Source organism: Oncorhynchus mykiss, chromosome 22 (assembly GCF_057628025.1).
Source record: "Oncorhynchus mykiss isolate SJ-2025 chromosome 22, ASM5762802v1, whole genome shotgun sequence".
Lineage (NCBI taxonomy): Eukaryota > Metazoa > Chordata > Actinopteri > Salmoniformes > Salmonidae > Oncorhynchus > Oncorhynchus mykiss.
This window is the reverse complement of record NC_143043.1, coordinates 13,006,606-13,033,357: the sequence shown is the minus strand read 5'-3', so window position 1 is coordinate 13,033,357 and position 26,752 is coordinate 13,006,606. Positions and strand designations below refer to the sequence as shown.

The following is a 26,752-nucleotide window of genomic DNA, read 5'->3' as shown; positions in this document are numbered from 1 at the left end:
GATTGTAGGGAATGAAAGGTCCTCCTGGGAACATTGGTAAATCTGGTCCGATGGTAAGTTGGCCTGCAGTTGCTACTAATATAATACAGCATTTGAGCTATTCGTTAATTCAATTTTCTGGTGTTATACTTGCAGGGTCCATTAGGTATCAATGGTCCCCCAGGTTATCCAGGAATTCCAGGAATGAAGGCAAGTACTGTAGACTATCAAGTAGAACATTAAGTATGCAATACATGTTCAAATCAATGTGATTTAAATAGTAACTTCGGAGGCTGTTTATGTAGCAGTGTATGCAATATGTTGTAAATGCAACCTAATAACATACAGTATATAGCTAACTAATAAGGTAATGTAGGACTACTGTATGTACATAAAATGGACTCATGAGGATTTCTGTTTCTATTCTCCAGGGCCAACCTGGTGCCACAGGAGTGCGGGGGCCCGAGGGGCAACAGGGACAGAGAGGCGAGACAGGACACCAAGGCAGGGCAGGATCTACTGGCCAACAAGTAAGGGTCTTATTTATAACACCTACTCTCTTTGTTAAACATCATTGTGCTGTACTTTTAACATTAAATATTTGCTATATTTAGGGTCCTTCAGGAACAGACGGGGGGCCAGGTACTAAGGGTCCAGTGGTACGTATATTATCATGAATCTAGTACCTAATTTTCAACATAATTGTATTATCAACATAATGGTATTATAACATAGCATACCTAGATTCATACGATCAAGATTGATGTCTATTGAGAGATATTCTTGTTGTTTTGTAGGGTACTATGGGTGTGCAGGGTCCCGGGGGTCACCTCGGCCCCCATGGTCCACCCGGACCTCAGGGAAGCACTGGACAGCCTGGGATCAAAGGTCAACTGGTAATGTGGCATCCGTTTACTTTGGATAGAAGTAATTTTCTACTCATGGGAGGTCCATTCATTCATGTACCATATAGATGTATACATACACTGTCAATGTTATGACATGCATGCATAACTTTACCAAAGCACAGATAATATGGCCCAGATCACCTAACTAATGTACCATTACTGCAGAACAATTGTTTGACTGATTGACAAGATGGTAATATCGATTTTCATTTTATGATACATTATACATTATCTCAGGTGCAGAATATAATGTTACTATAGTGATACAGTATATTTATGGCTCTCGTCTTTTTTTCAGGGAGATGTTGGTATACCTGGGTACAAAGGAGAGGCCGGACCCAAAGGAGAACCTGTAAGCCCAAATAATATGTGACCATTCACAGAGAATATGTACAATATTAATACTATTATGTACAGTACGTGTTATATTGTACAATACTTGGATGTCTACACGCTCATTATTTCCCATTGAATGAAATTCAGACACTGTCATAATTGGAGCAAAGTGTATTGAGATGGTTAAACAAATGCTAAATATAGTTTGTTTTGATTCATAGGGTCCCCCTGGTTCCCAAGGAGTAATCGGGCCGCAGGGGGAGGAGGGAAAGAGAGGAACTCGGGGTGACTCTGGCTCACTAGGACCACCCGGTCCTGTTGGTGAGAGGGTGAGTCTACCGTTGGCCTCTATTACTGAACACTTCTAGATGATTAGGATTTAGGTCAGTGACTGTAACATAAAACTCCTCAGGATGGATTTCAGTCGTCCATCTCAAATGTATTCCACTTCATAATCCAATTGATTTAGCTGACATTGATATCCTCAATCCTGTGCAGAAAATATATTGTGTCATAGATGTAATCTTGGTGTATCGTATGTGTCCTCATTTCATATATGGATGGGCATTTGTATTGCAGGGGTCTCTTGGTAACAGAGGTTTCCCTGGTGCTGATGGATTACCTGGACCTAAGGTACAGACAGAGATCCATTACAGCTACATCGGTGGTCATTAGACTGGATTCTTAGGACAGGAGCCCCAGCCCGAACCTAATTCACTAATATGTTTCTCCTGAAGGGTGCTCAAGGAGATCGTGGACTTTCTGGCATATCTGGGCCTAAAGGTTCCGGAGGGGATCCCGGGCGCACTGGTGAACCCGGCCTCCCAGGCGCACGGGTAATGTGAAGATATCATGAATAGCTTTCCAAGATTGTTGTCTTTGTTTCTGAGGCTCATAATTTTGTCTGTTGTTTTGTAGGGTCTGACTGGCACTCCGGGAGTCCAGGGAGCAGAGGGCAAACCAGGACCACTGGTAAGGTTGACAAAAGAGTGTTTACACACATCCAATTTAGGTCAGAGTTGAACAAAAAATAACAACTGTAGAGAAAAAGGTAATGCACTCAGTGATTGCCACCTCTCCAGCAAGTGTTCTTAAAAATGAATGCTTTCAGTGATACACAAACAAGGCTTAGACAGGCTATTTGTCAGGTGATCAATGACCGGAGAATACCTCTTTTCGAGGTTTGACCATTAGTATCAGTAGTCATAACACTGAATGAACAGCCAGAGGTAAGAGTTGTTTTCGTGCCCTCTGTCTGAAGGGTCCAGCAGGAGAAGATGGCCGCCCAGGACCAGCAGGGTCGATTGGAACCAGAGGTCCTGCAGGAACCATGGGAACACCTGGACCAAAGGGCTTTAACGTAAGGAACTTTGGAAGTTCTAACCTTCTCAAGATATCTTGCTATCACATTTTTCCTTTCTCCTCATGATTACTTGAATGACTTCTTGTCTTTTCAAATCATAGGGAGACCCAGGGAAGACAGGCGAACAAGGATCTCTGGGAGTGGCAGGACAAAGAGTGAGTACGGATGTCAATGAACACTAAATGCCCTCTGCCCTCATACGTGTTTATGGGGAAAATTGTGTTCATGAGGACGTTTACTAATGATGACTTCCTTTCTAGGGTCCTCCTGGGAAAGAGGGGGAAGTTGGCCCTGCCGGTCCCGCTGGCCCTTCGGTAAGTCAACTGTTTTTCTCTGATTGTCGTTATGACTGATATCTCGTACTAAACATTTTGGTACAGCATTTTCCTATCAGTCAATATTATGCAACGCCACTGCACATCTGATTTGTAAAGTGTACTCTCTCATAACCAACTCTTCAAAAAAAAATTATTCTCTCTTTGTCTGAAGGGCGTTGCAGGTGAAAGAGGAGAACAGGGACCACCTGGAGTGAATGGTTTCCAGGTAGGTTATTCTGGATTTTGTCATAGATGCATGGATGTTGTTCACAAGCAGCAGTTGATCACTGAAAGTGGCAACAAAGATTGTAACTCATAAGGGATGATTGAATCAACTGGGCACTGTTGTCGTCATCTAAAGTGTATATGCTTTTGTGTATTAGGGATTACCTGGACCCCCAGGCCCTCCTGGAGAGTCAGGAAAACCAGGTGATCTGGTGAGTTTCATGAACACTTGCATTGTTTGAATTAGCTGAAGTATATATCTAATGAGATAAATACTGTAGATCCTCTATTTCATGGGATGCAATACTCATTTGTGACATCATGACGATGGAGTATGAATTTCTTTATCTTGTTTAGGGTATCCCTGGAGAAGGAGGGGCTGTTGGCCAGATTGGACCAAGGGTACATTGATCATTTTACTAATATCAATATATATTGGAATATATTGCACATATATACAATGTAGTATTGCAGTAGACACAGCATGACTGACAGACATTTTGTGCCTAACAGGGAGAGCGTGGAATCCCAGGGGAGAGAGGAGAACTCGGACCTCTCGGTTTGGCTGGAGCCAAGGGAATCCCCGGAGCACCAGGACCCGATGGACCAAAGGTATTTGTTGTCCATGTATAGAGATATAGTAATATGGAGCCACTATGGAGGGTTATGTGTATTGGATTTTTTAGTCTGAAAACATGAATATGAACCCATTGCTTTTTTTCCTCCAAAGGGTAGTCCTGGTCCCACTGGTAGTCTTGGTGACCTAGGCCCTCCTGGTCTTCAGGGGATGCCTGGCGAGCGAGGGATCTCTGGTTCTCCTGGGCCTAAAGGCGACAGAGTAAGTATTCACACACTGCATCATCAGCTTCTCATCCTATCATATCCATGGGAGATGATCTATATCTATCTCAGTGTCTTTGTTTCCATCTTGCTGTATTTGTATGATTGTTTTCTACAATTTCTTTTGTGTGGACCCCAAGAAGTAGCTATTGTTAAAATAACAAGTAGCTAATGGGGGTTGAAGTAAACAATTGCATATATATATATATATATATGAGAACACAATAAATAATATTAACTGTCGGATTTTGACACGTGACATTCTCCATCATTTAGGGGTCTGGTGGAGAGAAGGGATCAGAAGGTACACCTGGAAATGATGGCGCAAGAGTGAGTCAAATTTACACGTGACTTCTTTCACTTCAATGTAACACTAGCACACATTTTGTAATTTCTTATTCTGGTTTCTTATTCTGGCCTAAGACAAATAGTTTTGTGTCTTGATCATGTGAAGACAGAAAGCAGATTTGTCTCGTTTGAAAAGTGCTTGCCCCAGGATCTCACCAAGCATATGCATACAGTTCAATCACTGCTGGCATGCAGTGATTGTGTCGGAACAGGATAAGTTATCTGTACTTTAAGGGTTGTAAAAAAATTTATAAAAAAGAAGACACTTCTTGGATGAGTTATTCTACAGGGGATTGTTACAGTGAAAGTCCGTTTGGAAACATGTTGCTGCATATTCTGTCAGAGAAACAATTGTCTGCTCAATTCATTGCACGAGTCAAAAATGGTATGGTATGTATTTCCCCTAAAAATATGTTTTCTCACCTCAGGGTCTTCCTGGTCCTCTCGGCCCACCCGGACCCAATGGACCTAGCGGTGAAAAAGTAAAGACATAGTTTGCCAAAAGCTAAAAATGTTTAGTTAGTTCATCTTTTGTTGTTAGAGTAGAACTAAAACCTGTTGTAATTGCAGGGAGAAGCTGGACCTAAAGGTCCTCCCGGGCCTCATGGATCAAGAGCTATGCCTGTGAGTGGACAACTGGACATTGAGTATTAAAGCATACAATGACACATTTACCTTGATCATATCAGGTATTATGGCATTGTAATGCTCTATTTATATTCTGTTCCACCAGGGACCCCGTGGTGAACCTGGTCCTATTGGTCCCGTTGGGTTTGGTGGACCACCCGTAAGTCATTCTTTTCTGTAACCCATGCCTATGAGACGACAAACGGAGTCATAGTGATCATAACAATTCATGTCATGCAGATGTAGGATATTAATTTGAGCACCCTGTTGCAGGAGAACCTTCCTGCGATAAATGTTCCCTTATGAAAAATGTATAAAAATTAAATCAAATGTATTTGTCACATACACATGGTTAGCAGATGTTAATGCGAGTGTAGCGAAATGCTTGTGTTGACGTTGCTCTTTCTCAACCCCTACAAAAATGAATTATAATACACATAATTATTCACATTTCCTGTTGCTGCAGGATTATTTTCCTGCTGTAGAAAAGTGGCTCAAATTAAGATCCTACATATGTACTGCATTCAATATACTGTATAATGCTTTTTATAATCTCATATTCTTAGACCCCCTTTTGTGCTTTCTAGTAAGAAAAATAGTGCATTTGGGCTGTTTCCAGCTCTCAGGCTTGGTGTGTTTTTGTCCTTATACAGGGACCTGATGGTCAACCAGGAGTCAAGGGGGAGCCTGGAGAGCCTGGTCAGAAGGGTGATGCTGGTTCTCCAGGGCCTCAGGGCTTGGCTGGATCCCATGGACCTCCTGTGAGTTAACACGCTACATTATCTTGTGCTACATTATCAGACAACAGACTAAACAGGAGGAACTATCTCATTCAGCAATCTTCATCTCTCCGCAGGGTATTGTCGGTGTGGCTGGACTGAAGGGTGGAAGAGGAACCCAGGGTGCACCTGTAAGTTCATGTTATGAATTATGACTAAAGCCTCTTGGGACTGTGGCAGGAATTGTGCCCAGGTATTGATGCATGTGGTACAGATAGTATATAACCATGTAATAAATAGTAACCATGTAGATCTTCTCATCTTTTCACTCTTAGGGCCCCACTGGTTTCCCTGGATCTGCAGGCAGGGTTGGACCACCAGGCTCAACTGTAAGTAATCACCAAACCACTATTGGTTCTATTGGTTAATGTATCAATTTGGAAGTAGCCACCAGTTATCATTTCAATATGCCACTCGCTTTTGACTACAACATTATAACCACTGATCACCCATTACTTACACACTTCACATTGTTCTCAGAGATAAAGAACAACAACAACAGTAACAAAACAACATTCTCTTTGTAACAGGGTCCAGTTGGAGAGGCTGGACCCCTAGGTTCCCCTGGGAAAGAGGGTCCTCCTGGCCTTCGTGGAGAGAATGGATCCCCTGGAAGACAAGGAGAAAGAGGCCCCCCAGGACCAGCCGGGGGCTCAGGAGACAAAGGAGACTCTGGGGAAGACGGACCCACGGTAAACTATTACGTTTTGCTGAATAACAATGTTTCTCAATCCGTTCCTGGGAGAATCCCAAGGGCTGCACATCACCAAGTCCTTGATAAGTTGAATCAGATGTGTTCATGCCAGGTTAGAACATAAAAGTACACCTCAGGAATTGTTTGTGCAGAAACACATTGCTGTATAATAGTTTATCCAAAAACCTAAACAAAAATATCAGGAATCATCCAATTCATGAACAGAACTGAATTTGGAGTTTGAGTCTTGTTGAATTGGATTGACCACAACCCTGTTACATGGCAAAGCTAGACAATATAAACTGGATTTGTTTCCACAGGGTCCTGATGGACCTCCAGGTCCAGCCGGAACAACAGGACAGAGAGGCATTGTGGGTCTTCCTGGTCAGAGGGGAGAGCGTGGAATGCTGGGACTTCCAGGACCAGCAGTATGTTCTGATTTCTGCACATTTGTTTGAATCCCACTAATGTGTCCGCAATCTGAGCTGCTTCCACATTGCATGTTACACAGTGCTCCTCAAGATTCCATTGTCCCTGTGGTGTTTGTAGGGTCCTCCAGGAAAACAGGGGACTGCAGGACCTGGGGGAGACAAAGGCCCCACTGGCCCGATCGGTTCTCCTGGTGCCAACGGACCTCGTGGTGATCCTGGTCCCAATGTAAGTTCCCCCTTACATTTTTTTTCGCCAAAACTTTTCACTTCACTATTTGTCCTCTTGTTGCTAGCAGTAAGAGAGTTTATACCATGGCATTGTCAAATACTAGTTTCTGATTGGCTAAAAGGGAATTCTAGAGAGTGAATTATTTAAGCAATAAGGCACAAGGGGGTGTGGTATATGGCCAATATACCACGGCAAGGGCTGTTCTTATGCACGACACAACGCGGAGTATACCACAAACCCCTGAGGCCATATACCACAGACGCCTGAGGTGCCTTATTACTATTATAAACTGGTTACCAACGTAATTAGAGCAGTAAAAATAAATGTTTTGTCATACATATGGTGTGATATACCATGGCTGTCTGCCAATCGGCATTCAGGGCTCGAACCACCCAGTTCATAATACCCTTTAACGCATAGCCCCTCTTTGAACATCCCTCACATATTTCGTACAAGTTACAGTAGTTATTCACAATACGTTGTTTTCCTCCAGGGTCCTGCTGGATCTGATGGGCCGCCAGGCAAAGATGGAGTCATTGGTCAAAGGGTAGGTGCAACACTGTGTCCAGAATGTCTCATATTGTTTATTGTGCTTGACCAACCGTATTGAAACAGCAAGCCAAATGCCTTACAACCTTCTGGAGCATATACATTTTATGGTTCTGATTTCGATGAGTTCAACAGGGAGATCGAGGGGACCATGGTCCAGAGGGTCTGGTTGGGACCCCAGGACAACCAGGAACTCCAGGTCCAGTCGGTGCCACCGGTGGTTCTGGAAAGAGAGGAGACGCTGTACGTACTATGCCCTTTTCATTTATGTAAGGAATTTCCTTGTCAATACATGAGAATCCCAAGATTAGATAAGATGGGGGGGGGGAAGGGTCCTGACAATGTGTACATGTTCCTTATATACAGGCATAAGGCTGTCATTGTAAATAATAATTTGTTCTTTGCTGGCTCGACTAGTTAAATAAAGGTTAAATAAACATAAAAAAAATATATATATATCTAATTAACTAATGTTGGTATCCTTTCATACACAGGGTTCCAGAGGACCAAACGGTCCACCTGGTTCAGCAGGAAAGAGAGGGTTAACGGTAAGACCATCATAAACATATACATGAATAAAGGTTAACGCTTCATTTTACTTTAATGCCTAAACCACCAATAAATGTTATTTTTTTATGTTCAAACATATTCAATATCCAATAGAAATGAGCCATCAAGAAATGATAACACAGCACGCTGTGGTTTTGACTACTAAAGCATTAGGCTTGACTCGTGTGAGAACTGACCATTTGCATATTTGTATGGTGACACGTAACCACAAACAGAAAAAGAGCTTTCTCGTTTTTCATTGGACGTCCCATAAAATGTGATTGCATGGTGTCGTTCGAAACAACAGGGACCACAAGGACCAAGGGGTGATAAGGGTGACCTCGGAGACCATGGAGATAGAGGACAGAAAGGACACAGAGGTTTCACCGGTTTGCAGGGTCTACCTGGACCACCTGTATGTCAAATCTTACTTATATAAATACTATAAATAAATACTTATCTTTAATTGAGTAGAACTTATATACAGTGAGTGTACAAAACATTAAGGACTAATATCGAGTTGCACAATAGCTTTCACCTGGATTCACCTGGTCAGTCTATGTCATGGAAAGAGCTGGTGTCCTTAATGTTTTGAACAATGAGTGTATGTGTACCCTTTTAAGTTGATATCAATCTCAATATTCATTATTTACTCCTTTATTTTTAGGGTACAACAGGAGAGCAGGGAGCATCAGGAATCATCGGACCAAGCGGTCAAAGAGTAGGTATCATATCAGACTGTTAAATTATGGTCCATGTTGTCAACCATAATGTATTTGTTTCATTATAATGGATCTTTATCATGGTATGATATAATAGGGACCCCCTGGACCAGTTGGACCTCCAGGAAAAGAAGGGTACATCGGACAACCTGGACCAATGGGACCTCCTGGAACCCGTGGAATTAGTGGCGAAATCGGACCTGAGGCATGTAAATTTCCACTACAAAATCATTTCACCTACATGGACAACTGATATGGACATTTCCTGGGAAGTCAGCGCAAACGTCATTAACATTTGGCACATAATGTCAAAACACTTAATTTGTTCACACCTTGTAATTACTCTCTATTTACCATAACTCTTTGCTTTGCAGGGACCTCCCGGAGAGCCTGGTCCCAATGGTCCTCCCGGGCCTCCCGGACCCCCCACAGCTGCCATGGATGACCTATTTGGCGGCATGCACGACTATGATGCTGGCCCCCCTCCTCCAGAGTTCAATGAGGATGAGGCTCTGCCCAACAGCAATGCCACTCAGCAGCTGGACCCAGGTGTTCAGGCCACTCTGAAGGCCCTCAGCAGCCAGATCGACAGCATGAAAAGCCCAGACGGCAGCAGGAAGCACCCGGCTAGGACCTGTGAGGACTTGAAGCAGTGCTACCCACTGAAGAAGAGCGGTGAGTTGTTGTTTCCATGAGGCAAAGGGAAGTCCATCAATGAGGTGGTTTTTTTTGGTAGTTTTTCAGTATTCAGACCATGTCTTATCATGCAGCCATTGCTTCATGTGATGTGGGGTGGTGTGTATTTTGGCAAAACTTATACCCCTAAGGATGCCTAAATCACATTAGAAACATCTCTTTGGTAAAAAAAAGTCAAAAATAGACCAGGGCAGATGGGACAATATTCTCTTTCTCTATTCCAGGTGAATACTGGGTCGATCCAAACCAAGGAAGCTCAGAGGATGCTATCAAAGTACATTGTAATATGGAGACGGGAGAGACTTGCATCTCAGCCAACCCCGCCAGCATACCTAAGAAAGTATGGTGGAGCACCTCAAGGAAGAAGCCTGTGTGGTTTGGAGCTGATATCAATAGAGGAACACAAGTAAGACCATTTTTCACCACAATAATAATGTATTACTGTGATTAGCGTTCTAATTAGAAAGGAAACTGCTCTGGGACCTGTTGGATCGCTGGGTATTCAAATTGTTCCCCTTCAGTGGTTTAATTTCGGAAGTCTGCGGGAATTCTGCTTCCATGCATTCCACCAAAATTATGGGATAAAAGTATTTGATATGGTAGTGCAGTATTGCTGAGGAAAAATACTTTCTTTGTAAAGCAAGTCTGAAGACTAAATCTAGCAATGGACACACATTTGACAATCACAGATAATATTTGCTATGTAAATGTGACACATGTACATAACTACGACATGACCGATAACTGCTGATTACATCATATTGAAATGTACCTGAAAAGTGAGTTCATCATTTGCCGCTGTTTTTTGTTTTCTCTTTTTGTGTTTTTGCAGTTCACCTATGGTAACAAAGATCAACCTGCCAACTCGGTCACCGTCCAGATGACATTCATCCGTCTGCTCTCCAAAGAGGCTTCTCAGACCATCACCTACCACTGCAAGAACACAGTGGGCTACAAGGATGAGGCGACTGGGAACCTAAAGAAAGCAGTCATCCTCAAGGGGTCGAATGACCTGGAGCTCAAGGCAGAGGGAAACAACCGCTTCAGATACACCGTGGTGGAGGACAGTTGTGGAGTGAGTATTTTCTATGGGTGTTTTGTGGCAGTTTAAGTTTGGTTCCTGAAACATTTCAATCTTTACTTACAAAAAAAAAAACGTCAAATTTGCAGTTTCACATGTGAAATTGTATTTCCACATGTGAAATGGCTGCTTTCACATGTTGAGCTTAAATTTTGCATGCGAAACCATATTTTCACATGTATTAAAATTAGAGTTCACATGTTAACACGACCTGTTCATATGTGAAGAGAATAACGTGCTTTCACCTCACACGTAAATTGCAGTTTTACATGTGAAATTTGCAGTTTCACATGTTAAAAACTTTCACGTGGAAATCGGATATGCAGTAGTACATGTGAAAATCATTCACATGAAAATCTCACTTTCACATGTGTAACTGCATTTTCACATGTTAAAAAACATGTGCAAATCACACTTTCACATGTGAAAATCTTCCACGCGATTGTTTTTCACATGTAGTACTTTTTTTTGCAGTTGTAAGATGTAAAAAAACTCCACATCTAAAAATCGCACTTTAACATGTGGAATTACAGATTCACATGTGGAGTTGAAATAATGTTATTCTCCTCACATGTGAAAAGATGGTGTTAACATGCTGCAGTAGCAATGATTCCACTGTTGGAATTAGGGTGACCACATCTATAAAAGCTAAATGCGGGCCAGGGGAATGATTTGGCAAAGTAAACGTAAACAATCCCTGTATAGCCTAAAAACACGGTTAAAACTATCATTTAGATTTGATGGATGGTCAGTCCTTGCATCTATAGCGTAGTCTAAAAAATGATTCATATGCGGGGGAGTTTCCACATGAGGGAAAAAACATACGTGTGAAACTTCACACATCTGTGGTAGTCTGAAAACCAAGTTTTTTTCACGTGATTTGTTCATATTTGTTTGGTAAGGGTGGGTCCTCACTGGAAACAGTGACTTCCTGAGATCTTAAAATGAACCTTTGTAATTTCTTTCTCTTTAAAGCAATCCAATGGTAAATGGGGCAAGACAGTGTTTGAGTACAGGACACAGAAAACAGCCAGACTACCAATCATGGATATGGCCCCTGTGGACATCGGTGGTTCGAATCAGGAGTTTGGTATCGATATTGGGCCGGTTTGCTTCCTATAAAAGCCAACAACAACAGGGATGCATGGAAGAGAATCCAGAGACTCTTGAACTGACAGCTGACACGATCAGCCATGTACATACAAGTACTGGTGGACTATTCTCGCCCCGTAGCAAGATATTTATTGTGCCTTTCCAACCTTTCCAACCTTACGTTAGATGAATGTTTGGGAGAAATAAAGAGCAAGCAAGCAACATTTAGAAACTTTGCTTGCACTTGAGAAATATAGTATGAGCATGTTTCATCTGTAATTACCTTTAGTTCATGCCAAGGTACAAAGATCCAGTGCATTGATACAATATTAGGTTTTATGGAACGAAGACAAAAAGCTGCCAAAAGTCCTAGACAAATATGAATGCTTTACCAAAAATGTAGTCGTTAACTGCTGTTCATAAGATGAGAGCTTCATTCTGTAAGGATATAACTACAATGGTTAATTCCACCTCTTAGATTTCCTAACCTCTTGTGTTACATAATTAGTACAAAAAAACATGTAAAGTGTTTTCAATGTCCAATGAACATTTATGGTGCTATTGAGGAAATGAATTCAGCTAAATGCTTTCATTGGCACACGTTGTTTTTTCTTTCCAGAACAGAAAGAGTTTAATACAACTGATGTCTGCATCCAAGTTATCAATTCTGTACTGACTCCATTGAATACAAATTAAAGATTGAACCAGACAGTTGATTCCTCAGTGTTAGCTACCTCGTCGCCACAAACTGGGATGCCACAGGTTTGGTGCTGTCTGTAAGTGTTGACCATGTGCTCCTCTCCCAGCTACGGTACAGGATAGGGTTTGCGGCTAAAAATAAAGATGGAGAGGTGGAATCGGTTTCTCCTGAAAAGTGCGGTGATTGTGAAAGAAGAATTTCCTTTCTTTTTTTTTTTTAAATGAATTTTTGGTCATTTTAAAACTGAGTGTGTTATATTTTAAATTCATGATCGTTTTAACACTACAAGTGCGTAATGATTTTTCTGCATGTTGTCCTTTAAGCCACTTCCTCGTAGTTTTATTTTATAGCAGCTTTTGAGACATTCAATAAGATGAAAAGCCTATTTGCTTCATGTATTTTTGCTGTGCAACAAATTAAACAAAAAGCTTGTCCATCCCCAAACCTCTTTTCTTGTCACATGAATTAGCTACGGTTCTACTTTTTTTTAGGTAAAGCTGTGCCTTACTGCATTAACTAAGTAATTTGTTTGCACAGAGATAAATTAAATATTGCTGAAGGTAGAGTACACGTGGATTGAACATATTTTTAGCTTTGTAATTTTAAATGTATGATGTCCATTGTCTTGTTGCTTCATGTCTCTTTTAGTTGCATTTTTTTCCCCTTAATCAACATTCTGATTTCTTTGTTTGAGGTAACTTACCATAGTGATAGTATTTATTAAATATTTCAAAACTGTAAATATTCTGGTGGCTGATAGGTCCATCTCCGAGGCAGATCAATAAGATATTCTATCCTGGAATCAAGTCAGTTTCATCCACTGAAATAAATAATGAAATTATTTTGTTCTGCTTGTTTTCATTTCAAAGTTTATTTGTTTCTAAGTCATTCTTTAGTATTGAATGTTGCTGGAAGCTGGAACAATATCTTCCGCGGCTCACCTTTAACGCTTACAACTATAACAGTTTATACCTATATAATTCATTTTTTTCAGTAAGCACACAAAAGGGCAAAGCTTACAAGTTAGGACCAATGGAAGTGTTCAAAAAGTTAAACTATCCTTTGTCTTTCATGCTTCAGCAACTCTCTTCACCCCAAGCTCTTGGCACTTGATGGGGTACAGAAGCTTCATATCAAGCTGGCATAATACAGTATGACATACTTTATACATAATTAATAAGACTACCTGCAGAGGCAACTGTGTGACTGAGAGGCTGCCGAGAGTGAAGGAAAGAATGTCCTAAATGGATACTAGCGACTCAAAAACAGTCTTACTTACTGTCAGTGTGATGCCACCTAGCAAGAAAACAAATAGGCTTGTTTCCTCTTGATGCCTATCCATCAGTAGATATCCATGCTTGAATACCCCCAGTACATATTCAGAATGCCCAACATTTTACATTCATTTGCACTTTACTTATACTTTTTTATTTTATTTAACCTTTATTTATACCTCTGTAGTAATGCTGTAATTACACTAGTGACATTGTAATATGTCGTTACATAGCACTTTAGTAATATCATTACAAAGATACTATGTAACAAATTGAATGTAAAGTGTTACCCAACACACTTAATCCCGCAGACTTTCACATATCAAATATATACATTTTTAAATGCATGACATTTTAAAATTACAAAAAAAAGACACGTTTAATCATTGTATAACACAAAAAAAATGATTGAGTGTTGATAATTGATGCCGTAATGTTTTCTTTAATAACTGTAACAGCAAAGTCATATTGCATACAAAGTAAAATAACAAGTATATAGTACTGTATATGGACAGAGGTTTTCCAAAAGTGCTTTCTGGTGCAAGAGGATACTGACATATATCATAAGAAAGTAAATAAACGACAATACATACCTAAATGTTTAACAAGACAATAAAACTATTAAATCCGATGTCCGGACAAAACTAGCAGAATAAATGAATTACAGTTAACTAAAGATACGTATGAGTAAAAATAACATAGAAGATATGTCAAATGAAGGGCAAGCTGAGAGTTTGGTATATGAGTGTTAATACAAGACTGACCACATTTACGTGTCTTGTGACTCGATGATCAGCAAGTCATGTCCGACAGACAAATAAGAATGTGCTAACAGCGTCGTTCTAAGTGGTGTATGTTCAATAAAACTGATTCTACACATAAGAAAATTCGGCCAAAGAGTGTACCATTGCACATACTATTTACACCCATCATTGCCTGTACAAGCAAGAGGTCTCAAAACCAATCCTTCCCATGTGAGTTCTTACAAAAATAGTGCTTTCTATATCAGATTTGAATATACCTTTGATTATTCTAAAACCAAATTCAAATGCAAATACATATAAACCTCAAGATGAGAAGAACATTGACATCTTGAATTTTAGACCCAATTTTGGCACTTTTAATATAAATGATTTAACAGTATGTAAAAGCAACATGTCTACTTGGCATCAGCAGCGACTGTCTAGTGGGTCAGGAGAAAAGACAGTGCCCTCTAGAGTTAGTCCCATTTTGAACCCCTCCTGTAAAACAAGGGGGAGAATGGCTGTTAGAAAGAATCTATCCCATGTCAACCTGCTCTAAAGGAGGAAAGATAACAAACGGAGGTAGTCGATAGTCAATAACAACGTTTCTTAAAGTCAGCAAACTTGAGAGACAATGCAGAGTCTTGGGGAGCTGTATAACCAAGACACTGTACATTAGAGTCATACTGGCCCCAAGTTTTTATTTTTGTTTGATCCAAAATAGCATGCATCCAAAGTCTACAGACTAATGGTTAGGGGATATGAAATCTAGAATGCCCAAGTTCTTTTCAGAAGCAGTCCGCGAAATGACAAGTTCTGAGGAAGCTTTGGTCCAAATCCCTCTAAATAAATGTAGAAACATCATATATAAACCAGAAAGTACACAAGAATCTGTATGACCTATGTATGTATAAAATAATAACAACAGGGCTTTGAATACATCTGACCCTATGTTACCCTAGAATGTTCTAGAGAGAACAAGGAATACAAATATGATGAAGCGGTTTGACAAGCAATTTCACATTTGCCACACATTTTCAGTTGCAAAATGATGGACAAAGATAATACTAGCTGCAGCCAAGTACACCCAACGCAGTATTAGATCAGATTCGTTACTTATTCATATTTTGTTGTTGACACGAAAGATAAAATAAAAGAGAACTGACTGAGAAAAGTAAAACTTCCATAGCCAACCGCTTTTAACACATATGCATCATCTTGATACAAGTTAAAACAAGGTTAATGCATTTAATCACATTGTTTACGAGCAAATGTAACTTCAACTCCATACAAAAAGATGTGCACGCATTATGAAAGGGTGACGTTTCAAAAAGCCTGCGGGGTGTACTTTACAGACGGACTGTATGCAGAGAGTATACAACAGAGTCAAACTGAACACAATCATTCACGATGACAAAGGTCACAGTCACAGTACCGGCAGCCACAAGAAGGGCTCTTATGGGTCAAAATAGTGTAAAGGTACAAACCATCTCTGACGCTGCAGCAAAAGGGACAAAAAATATATGGAAACAGATCGTTAAGACAGAAAAAAGGCAGGAAGGAGAAGAAAGAAGTGATGCTTAGCAGCATGCTAGCAAACTATTGCCTCCTACTGGAAGTACAGTAGCATCCCATGAACTTCCCAACGAGTTAATCATGCAGAAAGGTTATTGTAAAGGTTTGCAGATAGCAATTTGCATTTGGATGCTAGGTTCCCAAAGTGCAATTGCAGTTAAAATAAAGAGTTTGAAATAAGACAGGAGCATTGCGGTTCAAACCGACATTGTATTTGTAATTACAGATGTGCTCCAACTATGATACTAATTAACAAAAGTATCTATTCATGTGGTGCAACAGAATGTGTTAAAGAAAAGCCCAACATGCCCATTCAATAAAAGGAAACATAATATAATATTTTTACTCATGCATCCTTAACACAACTACTAACAGTTGTTTTGCATCGATGACGTGACAACAAATCTTTCTTTTTTCCCCATCTGTAATCAATCAGTGACAACTAATCATTTGTAACAATAGCTTTGAAATAGCTAAAATGTAGAATGATATTCCACTCAAGCCCTAAAATCCCATGGCTGATGTTACAAAATACTTAGAGTATATCCCATAAGGAATATAGAGAAGTGAATGAGGATTAGATTAAAATGATAAATGTAACACGCCTGCCCGACGGGGGCAGATGACGCTAGTACCTACTTCACAGTAGGGTTGTTTTGTTGTTGTTGCAGAAATGCCTACTTGAAGAAGTGAACTTTCATGTGCCTTAATTACAAACTTGTATGGGATCCGTAAATATGAATAAAACAATTAAATCATGGGCCTAGTTTAGCCAAGGAGAAAGAGCTTTATAGGGAGAAACACATGATCCTTCCTGGCTAGCCATGATTGGCTGAGATAATGGAGGAGTTGACCATGCTGACGGTTGGCCATGCATTTACAGTTGAAGTCGGAAGTTTACATACACCTTAGCCAAATACATTTAAACTCAGTTCTTCACAATTCCTGACATTTAATCCTAGTAAAACTTCCCTGTCTTAGGTCAGATAGGATCACCACATTATTTTAAGAATGTGAAATGTCAGAATAATAGTAGAGAGAATGATTTCAATGTTTATTTATTTCATCACATTCCCAGTGGGACAGAAGTTTACATACACTCAATTAGTATTTGGTAGCAAGTTGGTTGCATTTAAATTGTTTACCTTGGGTCAAACATTTTTGTAGCCTTCCACAAGCTTCCCACAATAAGTTGGGTGAATTTTGGCCCATTCCTCCTGAAAGAGCAGGTGTAACTAAGTCAGGTTTGTAGGCCTCCTTGCTCCCACAAGCTTTTTCAGTTCTGCCCACAAATTTTCTATACGATTGAGGTCAGGGCTTTGTGATGGCCACTACAATACCTTGACTTTACTGTCCTTAAGCCATTTTTCCACAACTTTGGATGAATGCTTGGAGTCATTGTCCATTTGGAGGACCCATTTGCGACCAAGCTTGAACTTCCTGACTGATGTCTTCAGATGTTGCTTCAATATATCCACATACTTTTCCTACCTCATGATGCCATCTATTTTGTGAAGTGCACCAGTCCCTCCCTCCAAAAGGTACGATCTTTGTCCGCATGTGTAGTTGCAAACCGTAGTCTGGCTTTTTTATGGCGGTTTTGGAGCAGTGGCTCTTCCTTGCTGAGCGGCATTTCAGATTATGTCGATATCGGACTCGTTTTACTGTGGATATAGATACCTTTGTACCTGTTTCCTCCAGCATCTTCACAAGGTCCTTTGTTGTTGTTCTGGGATTGATTTGCACATTTTGCACCAAAGTACGTTCATCTCTAGGAGACAGAACGCGTCTCCTTCCTGAGCGGTATGACGGCTGCGTGGTCCCATGGTGTTTATACTTGCATACTATTGTTTGTACAGATGAACGTGGTACATTTTTTTCTGAGGTCTTGGCTGATTTCTTTTGATTTTCCCATGATGTCAAGCAAAGAGGCACTGAGTTTGAAGGTTGGCCCTTAAATACATCCACAGGTACACCTCCAATTGACTCAAATGATGTCAATTAGCCTATCAGAAGCTTCTAAAGCCTAAAGCCATGAGATCATTATCTGGAATTGTCCAAGCTGTTTAAAGGCACAGTCAACTTGTATGTGAACTTTTGACCCACTACAATTGTAATGCAGTGAATTATAAGTGAAATAATCTGTCTGTAAACAATTGTTGGACAAATTACTTGTGTCCTGCGCAAAGTAGATGTCCCAACCGACTTGCCAAAACTATAGTTTGTTAACAAGAAATGTGTGGAGTGGTTGAAAAACAAGTTTTAATGACTCCAACTTAAGTGTATGTAAACTTCCGACTTCAACTGTACATGTCAATTCTTAAAGAAAATGGTCTATGGCTTAAGAGGGATGCTGAATGGGCACAAACAAATATGAGCTCTCTAGCACTCATCCAAATCTTTTAAGGGGTTTTTCTCCTACTTTATCAATTTGAGAGGGTAGGGGCCCCGCTACTAGGGTGGAGATCTACTCTCCAAACCTTTATAATAGCTTAAGATCATTCACAGACATGCAGTCACCTGTATCTCGTCCAGCTTGGACTGGATATCCGGGGGGAAGTCGGCTTGCCCACAGGTGAACGGATCGAAAGGTGCTGCACCAAAAAGGTCTTTACCTGTAAGGGAGAGACGAGATACTGTTTGAGATGCCACAACGTAGTAGTGTTTAAATGGGCTTTCATTGGTAACACTTATTTATTAAGTAGGCATTGTTTATGTTCTCATAGTATAACCAAAACACTTTCTCCCTAACGACCACGACCGGTGTTTTATCCCTTATTGTGTGTGTGGTTGAATTCTAATTGGAATCTCACTGTCATCCTGGAACTGTAAAGTAACCAGAGCAGTGTACTCACTCATGTCTGAAGGAGATGTTGTAGGGGGCGGAGGGGGTGTGCCGTTGCTTGCGGGTATTGGCACCAGGGGTGTGACAGCGGAGAAGGGAACCATGTCAAAAACATCTGTGGATGTCTGGGGTTTCAAGGAGATGCTGCCAGCCTGTGAGTGTAGAGGAATTGGTTCATTCCAATTAGTCCCTTATGAAATGAGCATTATTCTGAGCTACAGTGAGCTCCAAAAGTAGTGGGAACAATGACAAATGTTTTGTTGTTCTGGCTCTGTACTCTTAACATTTGTAATATTTGGGGAGGTTATATTTTTTGTTTTGGGGGGGAGGGGGGGGGGGGGGGGGTGTATGATATTTGTGCGTCGGTAACTTTCTCACTCATCATTATTCACGATTTATTCAGGATTATCCGTAATCATGGTAGCATCCACATTAACGTACAAGTGTTTACAAACATATTCTATTCTTATTTACAAGAAAAGTGACTCCAAAATGACACAATACATTATTTATCATTCATTTCTATTGGGCACAAAATAATCTGAAACACAACCAAAACAAACAGCAAATGTCCCCAACACCTGTGTAGAGTCCCAAGATTGATGTAATCATTGTGTGCTGTGAACATAGGACCAAATACTCTACTTTTTATTACTTTAATACATATAAGTGGATTTGTATCTCCTAAAATGGAGGGACTGTGTACAACAAGTCCTGTAATTTCTAAACGGTTCACCCAATATGGATGAAAATACCTTCAAATTAAAGCTGAAACTCTAGTCATTGTCTCATTTCAAATCCAAAGTATTGGAGTACAGAGCCAAAACAAAAATGTGTGACTGCCCCAATAGTTTTGAAGCTCATTTTATATTCTGAAGTCAGAGTTATGAAGATATATTAGAACTACAGTCCGACGTCAAATCTAACTTATTGAGATAAGACTTAGAAGTTGATGAAATATTAATGAGCATACTTTATGTACCTGCAATGTCTACTCTACATTATACATTGAGCATACAAAACATTAGGAACATCTCCCTAATATTGAGTTGCACCCCCTTTGCCCTCAGAATAGCCTCAATTCATTGGGGCATGGACTCTACAAGGTGTTGAAAGCGTTCCACAGGGATGCTGGCCCATGTTGACTCCAATGCTTCCCACAGTTGTGTCAAGTTGGCTGAATGTCTTTTGGATAGTGGACCATTATTGATACACACGGGAAATTGTTGAGCGTGTAAAGCCCAGCAGCGTTGCAGTTCTCGACACACTCAAACCGGTGTGCCTGGCACCTACAACCATACCCCGTTCAAAGGCACTTTAAATATTTTGTCTTGCCCATTCACCCTCTGAATGGCACACATACAAAATCCATGTCTCATTATTGTCTCAAGGCTTAAAAATCCTTCTTTAATCTGTCTCCTCCCCTTCATCTACACAGATTGAAGTGGATTTAACAAATTATATGAAAAAGGGATTATAGATTTCACCTGGATTCACCTGGTCAGTCTATGTCATGGAAAGAGCAGGTGCTCCTGATGTTTTGTACACTCAGTGTATACGAGTTAAAGTGAACTATTGTTAACAAGAAAATAAATCAAGAAAATCAAGAAAACAAAACGTGAATTAAGAATGAAATAAAAGGCAGGAGGAGAAAGGTAGTTGTACAGTACGCGAGGTCGGGGGATGCTGCATCCGTCGGCAGTCTTTAGAAGGAGAGCGGATTTAGCCGGAGGAGGGGTTAGTAGCCCTGCCGAGAGGTTGGACTCTGGCGAGCTCATAGGGGTGAGTGTGACCGAGGAGATCTCAAGACACGAGAAGGACGTCAGATTGTGACACCAGAAGAGCGAGGAGGGCCTTGAGAGCATGTAGGCCTCGTTAGTAGAGTTTATGTGCAGCAGCTGTGAAGAGATTGCATGCAGAAGATTTAGTGGAAGACTGAAAGTGGCTAGTTAGTTCACACAGAACATGACAAACATCTTATTTGGGGTATTATGGGTTACTTAGGGAAGTCTAGAGACCGGAAGGGATGTCCATGCAGTTCTTACTGGTGGTACAGGAGCAATCATCAACTGCTCCTCCAGATCCGAAAGCTGCTTCTTTAGCTCAGAATTTTCAGTTTCCAGTTCTTGAATCTGTGAAAAAGAAGGATGCTTTTTTTGGAATTGTTCTATAGCTACCTACCTTCAATACAGATATAATCTGTTATCATCAATATTATTGAATGGGGGTGTAGTGTATATCCAATCCCTATCCCATAAGAAGGAACAGTCTCTCCCATATCACACTTGTCCAACAATTGAATCGTACTCTTTTCTGTAAGGTTCCTATCTGTTTCCGTGTCTCCACATCTTTTCCACCAGACTCAAGGAACTTCTTGTAGGCCAAGTCGAATGCCTGGCCAATAGTGAGTGTTATCTCCTCTGCCTGGAAGACAACAGCATCATCCATGAGTTTTTGTACAAAACTTCTTATAAAACGGTATTACTAACTGCATAGGAACAATTGTCCTGAACATAATTCTACATTTGCATCGATTATTCACCAGAAACAACTCTTAATTTTAGGTCATTATCTTTATAATTTACTAGTGATTGTCGCATATAGACGGATCTCTACAGATAGCGCGGAACAAGAACTCAAGTTGTTAACTCTCAAAGTTAGTATTTCTTACACATTTCTCACTGTCAAACACGTAGCAGAGGTGTTTGTTTGACTCTGAGTCTTTACAGATGAAGGTGAATATCCTTTTATCCGTCTTGTCATCTGCACAGAAGGATATCCTATGCAACTGGCAGTTATATTGGACATCCTGAAAATAAAAAGAAACACAAATGCTTTGGTTTGAGAAAACAATACCTCCTTGATAGCCCTTCACTCGAATGCTTCCATAATATGCATTAAAAAAAAAACTTGGAGCACTTATTAAAAGTATCAATGTCATGTGGACATACTTTGGTCTTGGGATCTAAGATCTTTACTCCATAAATGGATATTTGCAGTTCCACTTTCGGGGTCTTCTGTCCCTCTGATTTCTTGATATGCCTTTGAAACTGCAGAGAGGGGAGAGTAGAAACATTAGAATTCACTTGTTAAAGCTACTCTGATTTCTTGATATGCCTTTGAAACTGCGGAGAGGGGAGAGTAGAAACATTAGAATTCACTTGTTAAAGCTACAGTCCGATGGTCATGGTACTCCAACTTGCCCTAGCTCATTCTGTAGTGTAGTCTTTTATTGAAAGTGGTGAAAGTCTCGATATCAATATGATATCATAAAATAATGATAACCAGCCCCATTTACCGAAAAAGGATATCCAAAGTTAATTAGAAAATGGCATTCTTCCAACACAGCAATACTCATTAGAATTTGGACGAATATAAATTGTGCGATCAAAGCTTTTTTTCACACTCATTTTCTGAGTACATGAAAATAAGTTTCCCCTTGAATGGTCTCTCAATTGAGATTATTACAGAAGAAAACAGCAGATTAGCTGACATGCTGAGAGCAGAACGAGGCAGAGCAAAGGAGATCGGTGGCAGCAAAGCTGGCTGAACTCTACCTGGGGGAAACTATATTTCTAAAGATTATGAAAATTAGGTTAGCTATAAGTAGCGGTCTTTGTTAGTAAACTAGTAAGTAATTATGATTCATGCTATAGTAAATTCCTGGCTACAACATGCTACATGCTCCTTCTCACATCCTCAGACCTCAAAATGAAGGTATAACTTGGAAGATAGTTGCTATTAGTATACCTTGAATTCTGGCTAGAATGTGCACTATGGTTACATTTATCTGATTCTGGCTAGAATGTACAGTGTGGTTAAATTTATCTGATTACAGTTAACCACAAAATCCTGAGTTTTAGGGTATCAACGTGTGGAAATAAAAACTGACCTAAACTTCTAAGCTGTTGCTGGTGGGCGTAGAGAGGCCCACCCTGGAGTGCACTTTTCTGTCCAATGAGGTCCAATTTCGGGGACCGTCTATATACTCACCAGCCCCCCTAGATGAAAAAGTGATGTAATACAGCTTTAATTCAGGTTTCCAAGGGGAAAAAGTGTATCGCTAACTTACCTTTAACTTTCTAACTGCATCTTTAACAATCTCTGTGCCTTTCGGTTGATCAACTTCTGTGTTTCCAAGAAACTAGAATAAAAAGGGAAAATAATAAAGTGTCACTTTACTTTAGGCATACAGGATTAAGTCACAATGCACTATAAGACTGTTAAAGTATCTATAAATGCCTTACAATGTCTCTTTATATTGCATATAAGAGAGAAAAAAGGCTTCAGATTATAGGAGGGGTTTGAAGGAATCTCGCCCCCCCCCCCCCTCCCAAAAGGGCAGCACTACTGCTGCTATCCAACAGATGGAGCCAATGACCTTCAGACCTAAACTCCATCTGTCCATAGAAACAGTTTCTCAATATGGCTTGCCTGGTTTAGTAAGGAGACTCTCCCCGTTAGTGTTTCCCAATGGAATGGCTCCAGGTTGTTTCAACATGACATGGGAGCAATATCAAATAATAATACAGCGATTTAAGGTTTCCTAAGATTCTTCATTCAGCAACATAATAAGATGCAACAATTGTTTAAAAATTCAGTGGTTCAGCCCATACTGTATACTGGTCCCTGACACTGTATCCACTTCCTTCCTTCATGATTTAAATCCACGATAGAACACACAGTGGGTACACAATGGGCAAACAATGCCAAAAATCTGGGCAAACGATGCCAAAAACGACACTTCACCCTCCTATCAATAGAGTGGAAAGACGGATGGGCCTGTATTCAAATGGTGTCAGCATTTGCACCGGCCGTGACAAATGCTGCCCGCACTCAAGGACACATATGAGCGCAGCCGGGTTCTGCAAATAGGTTCAACAAATGACAGATACGCTACATGGGATGTAGAGAGTCTCGTTCCTGAACTATGCACTCTGTTCAGCTGGACTGTAGAGGCTGTTCCACTGTCTAAGCCCAGCCTGTGGTGATCCATCACCTTGGGAAGGTTATTGGCACAGGAACGGTTCCCTGCTGCACCTCACTCCCATCCACTGCCTGATGTTAGGTTTGCTCTCCTCTCTGCTGTTCCAGTCTTGAGCGGCAGCAGATGTGTCAGTTTGGACATTCTACTTTAGCCTTTTTTCGGTTCAATTCAATAAGACATTTCGGGAGCTGCTGGATGTTCACCGACAGGCGCTCTGCCTCCAATATGAGGGGAGTCTTTGGGTGAAGTAGAGCAGAAAACACCTTTAGATGGGAGACTCTCTTCCCGGGAGTTTACCTTTAAGATGTGTGCAGCATAACAAAGACAGAGAAGACTAAACAAGTCAGTTGTTTTTTAACGGTCTGTGGGTTTCCAGTCAAAGTCTACTGTTGTGTTTACTTTGCAGTCAGTTCTTCTAGGCTGCCTGTGTGTGTTTTTGCTCTTTGACGGTAGTGTGAAGCAGACACCTTGTTCAGAGCTAGGGAAAAACTCAATAGCTTCATATTGAAAGGGTTTTATTTCTTGACAAAGTCAAAAACTATGTATAACAGAAAACAATCAGAGAACTATTCCCAAGTAAACATGACTTTTTCAAAGCCTTGGTTAGGTGTGAGACCTGTAAATGTGTATGCATGGAGGTATGCGGAACATCAATCTGAATCAGTGAAAGGTGAAAGGTATTTTTCATCTAACTTCCAAAAACCTGTGAGGGAACATGATTTTGATTGCTTTGGAAAGGGAGGTCATGATACGTACCTTGGCATTGTAGGGTATGTAATGCTTTGCCAGAGCTTCTGGAGTGTGCATCCAGGATTTATCTGAAAAGAGAGATCACAGTTGGGTCTCGTGTCACCTAAAAATACAACAAATGTGTTTAAAGTCATTAATCTTTTAAACTGATATAAATCAGTTATATATATATATATATATATATATATAAAGAATCAAGAGGATCTAAGACAAATCCAAAATAAAGAAATGTAACTTTAACCATCCTTGGAAACAGCTACGGCCAACTTAAAGTTATGGGAATTACATTGTAAAAGGCAGTCGAAGAATTAAATGATTTAAGACGATTATTCATAACTGAGGTTCAGCCTCTGAAGCTCCAAAATCTAAATCTCTCCAGGAACTGAGTTAGGAAGTACATCTGTATCTTTGTAGTGACTGGGTGTATTGATACACCATCCAAAGTGTAATTAATAACGTCACCAAGCTCAAAGGGATACCCAATGTCTGTTTTTTTTTATGTCTGACCTACCAATAGGTGCCTGTGTTTGTGAGGCAATGGACAACCTCCCTGGTCTGTGTGGTTGAATCTGTGTTTGAAATTCACTGCTCAACTGAGGGACCTTACAGATAATTGTATGTGTGGGGCACAGAGATGAGGCAGTCATTCAAAATCATGTTTAACACCATTATTGCACATAGAGTGTATCCTCGCAACTGATAATGTGATTTGTTAAGCAAATTTATACTCCTGAACTTATTTAAGTTTGCCATAACAAAGGTGTTGAATTCTTATTGATTCAAGACATTTCAGCTTTTCATTTTTGTAATGAATTTCTCAAAATAAAACATAATTCCACTTTGACATTATGGGGTATTGTGTGTAGGTCAGTGAAAAAAAAATCTAATCAGCTGAACTCAAAATTGTCAAATTTAAACTAAGTGATATACACAACTGAAATATTTTATTATTTTATATTAACTTCCTCTTTTTCTATTGATGTTTACCCAATGTGGACAGAGACAATGGAATGTTTTGTCAATTCAATGTTCGCTATTTTGGGCTTAAAAGCTCAAATCTTTTTAATGCAATTATTTTATAATGCATTTAAAGTTGTAATTATTTTTCAAATAGAAACCGAAATCCCCCCCCCCCCCCCCCCTCTAACTATGATGAATTGGGGCAGGTCCAGAAGTCACTGCAGCAGAGAAGGCAGGAAGCCCAGACACTTTTTCTATGCGTCAGCACCCAGTCTTGATTAATAGAGGCGTCCCCACCTCTCGTGCCCACTTGATATAAAACTGCAAAAGGCGGACTGTACAGTCGCTCAAAAAACAGATTGGCACCGGGGGGGGGAAACAAGTTGACGGGGGAAATAAAGCGCTGTGGGCATGAGAGGATGCGTCTGGGAGTCTGAAGGTCCGTTTCATGTGACGTGTGGGTCCTAAACAGTCCGAACCAGTGACAGCTTTAAGTTTACATGTCATGTCAAAAAAAAGGTGCCTGGTTGGAGACTACAGGGGATGATGCATCTCCACGCTTCATTCCTACAAAAAAAACGAACTGATTATATTCATATTGCTAGCTTGACAGCCTATACAGCACCACACAAGTAACGAGGTGATACAGTAATTACAGAGCTGGATTAAAATAGTGTCTGTTTTCTTTCAAACATTTGAGATGTGCTTTATTGAGCTTGCCTGGCACAATGACACCACTGTAATTGTCCAAATAGTACCAACCCTGCCCATCTGGCACTCCAGACCCGCTCCAATCAAACACATTTCAAAGTATTTGAAAGTAATCAAACAATAACAGTACTTTAAAGCTAGCGCTTTGTGTAAACTTAAAAACAAGTGCATTTTCAGAACTACAGTTAGTATAAAGCCTTCTGGAGTCCCAGACGGGCCGAGCCCGAGCTCATTATCTCCCGTCTATGTACTGTATATTCACTTTAATGAATTACACAGGTCATGTTATCTGGGACGGCAGCAACGCATCGCTCATGGGCCATGCTAGCCATTGCCAGAACTCGGCTCATGCAGCAAAACAATGTCCAATTCATCTCCCATTTGTCCCGTTTAGAGTTCAGCTGGATCGATCAGTACACTCCGGGGGACTAGAAGTCTAAAA

General features: G+C 40.4%; 2 protein-coding genes across 8 annotated transcripts in view; one reads left to right on the top strand and one right to left on the bottom strand.

Annotated features, from left to right (window-relative positions):
- Positions 1-13,307, top strand: part of col5a2a (collagen, type V, alpha 2a) — a 59,896-nt gene extending 46,589 nt beyond the window's left edge. Inside the window, exons 16-53 of the mRNA XM_021578900.3 lie at positions 9-53; positions 136-189; positions 411-509; positions 594-638; positions 777-875; positions 1,186-1,239; positions 1,445-1,552; positions 1,803-1,856; positions 1,961-2,059; positions 2,142-2,195; positions 2,485-2,583; positions 2,688-2,741; positions 2,847-2,900; positions 3,076-3,129; positions 3,287-3,340; positions 3,486-3,530; positions 3,642-3,740; positions 3,859-3,966; positions 4,245-4,298; positions 4,745-4,798; positions 4,887-4,940; positions 5,050-5,103; positions 5,597-5,704; positions 5,800-5,853; positions 5,998-6,051; positions 6,253-6,414; positions 6,737-6,844; positions 6,966-7,073; positions 7,570-7,623; positions 7,761-7,868; positions 8,120-8,173; positions 8,482-8,589; positions 8,842-8,895; positions 8,994-9,101; positions 9,271-9,571; positions 9,817-9,998; positions 10,425-10,667; positions 11,649-13,307. Of these exons, the coding sequence (XP_021434575.1) occupies positions 9-53; positions 136-189; positions 411-509; positions 594-638; positions 777-875; positions 1,186-1,239; positions 1,445-1,552; positions 1,803-1,856; positions 1,961-2,059; positions 2,142-2,195; positions 2,485-2,583; positions 2,688-2,741; positions 2,847-2,900; positions 3,076-3,129; positions 3,287-3,340; positions 3,486-3,530; positions 3,642-3,740; positions 3,859-3,966; positions 4,245-4,298; positions 4,745-4,798; positions 4,887-4,940; positions 5,050-5,103; positions 5,597-5,704; positions 5,800-5,853; positions 5,998-6,051; positions 6,253-6,414; positions 6,737-6,844; positions 6,966-7,073; positions 7,570-7,623; positions 7,761-7,868; positions 8,120-8,173; positions 8,482-8,589; positions 8,842-8,895; positions 8,994-9,101; positions 9,271-9,571; positions 9,817-9,998; positions 10,425-10,667; positions 11,649-11,795 (3,447 nt within the window). The 3' untranslated portion in view covers positions 11,796-13,307. The remainder of the gene's footprint in view (positions 1-8; positions 54-135; positions 190-410; positions 510-593; positions 639-776; positions 876-1,185; positions 1,240-1,444; positions 1,553-1,802; positions 1,857-1,960; positions 2,060-2,141; positions 2,196-2,484; positions 2,584-2,687; positions 2,742-2,846; positions 2,901-3,075; positions 3,130-3,286; positions 3,341-3,485; positions 3,531-3,641; positions 3,741-3,858; positions 3,967-4,244; positions 4,299-4,744; positions 4,799-4,886; positions 4,941-5,049; positions 5,104-5,596; positions 5,705-5,799; positions 5,854-5,997; positions 6,052-6,252; positions 6,415-6,736; positions 6,845-6,965; positions 7,074-7,569; positions 7,624-7,760; positions 7,869-8,119; positions 8,174-8,481; positions 8,590-8,841; positions 8,896-8,993; positions 9,102-9,270; positions 9,572-9,816; positions 9,999-10,424; positions 10,668-11,648) is intronic.
- Positions 13,308-14,161: 854 nt separating this feature from the next.
- gulp1a (GULP PTB domain containing engulfment adaptor 1a) overlaps positions 14,162-26,752 on the bottom strand; it is a 144,983-nt gene continuing 132,392 nt past the window's right edge. For 6 of the 7 annotated variants that reach the window (XM_090215515.1, XM_090215514.1, XM_090215516.1 and 3 more), the window contains 9 exons: positions 24,646-24,707; positions 22,975-23,046; positions 21,854-21,952; positions 21,574-21,711; positions 21,210-21,326; positions 20,948-21,034; positions 18,913-19,054; positions 18,578-18,672; positions 14,162-14,980 (listed from right to left, as the gene is read on the bottom strand). In XM_090215515.1, the coding sequence (XP_090071641.1) occupies positions 14,909-14,980; positions 18,578-18,672; positions 18,913-19,054; positions 20,948-21,034; positions 21,210-21,326; positions 21,574-21,711; positions 21,854-21,952; positions 22,975-23,046; positions 24,646-24,707 (884 nt within the window). In that variant the 3' untranslated portion in view covers positions 14,162-14,908. Of the gene's footprint in view, positions 14,981-18,577; positions 18,673-18,912; positions 19,055-20,572; positions 20,801-20,947; positions 21,035-21,209; positions 21,327-21,573; positions 21,712-21,853; positions 21,953-22,974; positions 23,047-24,645; positions 24,708-26,752 lie in introns of all 7 variants that reach the window. The other variant, XM_021578901.3, reaches the window with a different exon arrangement.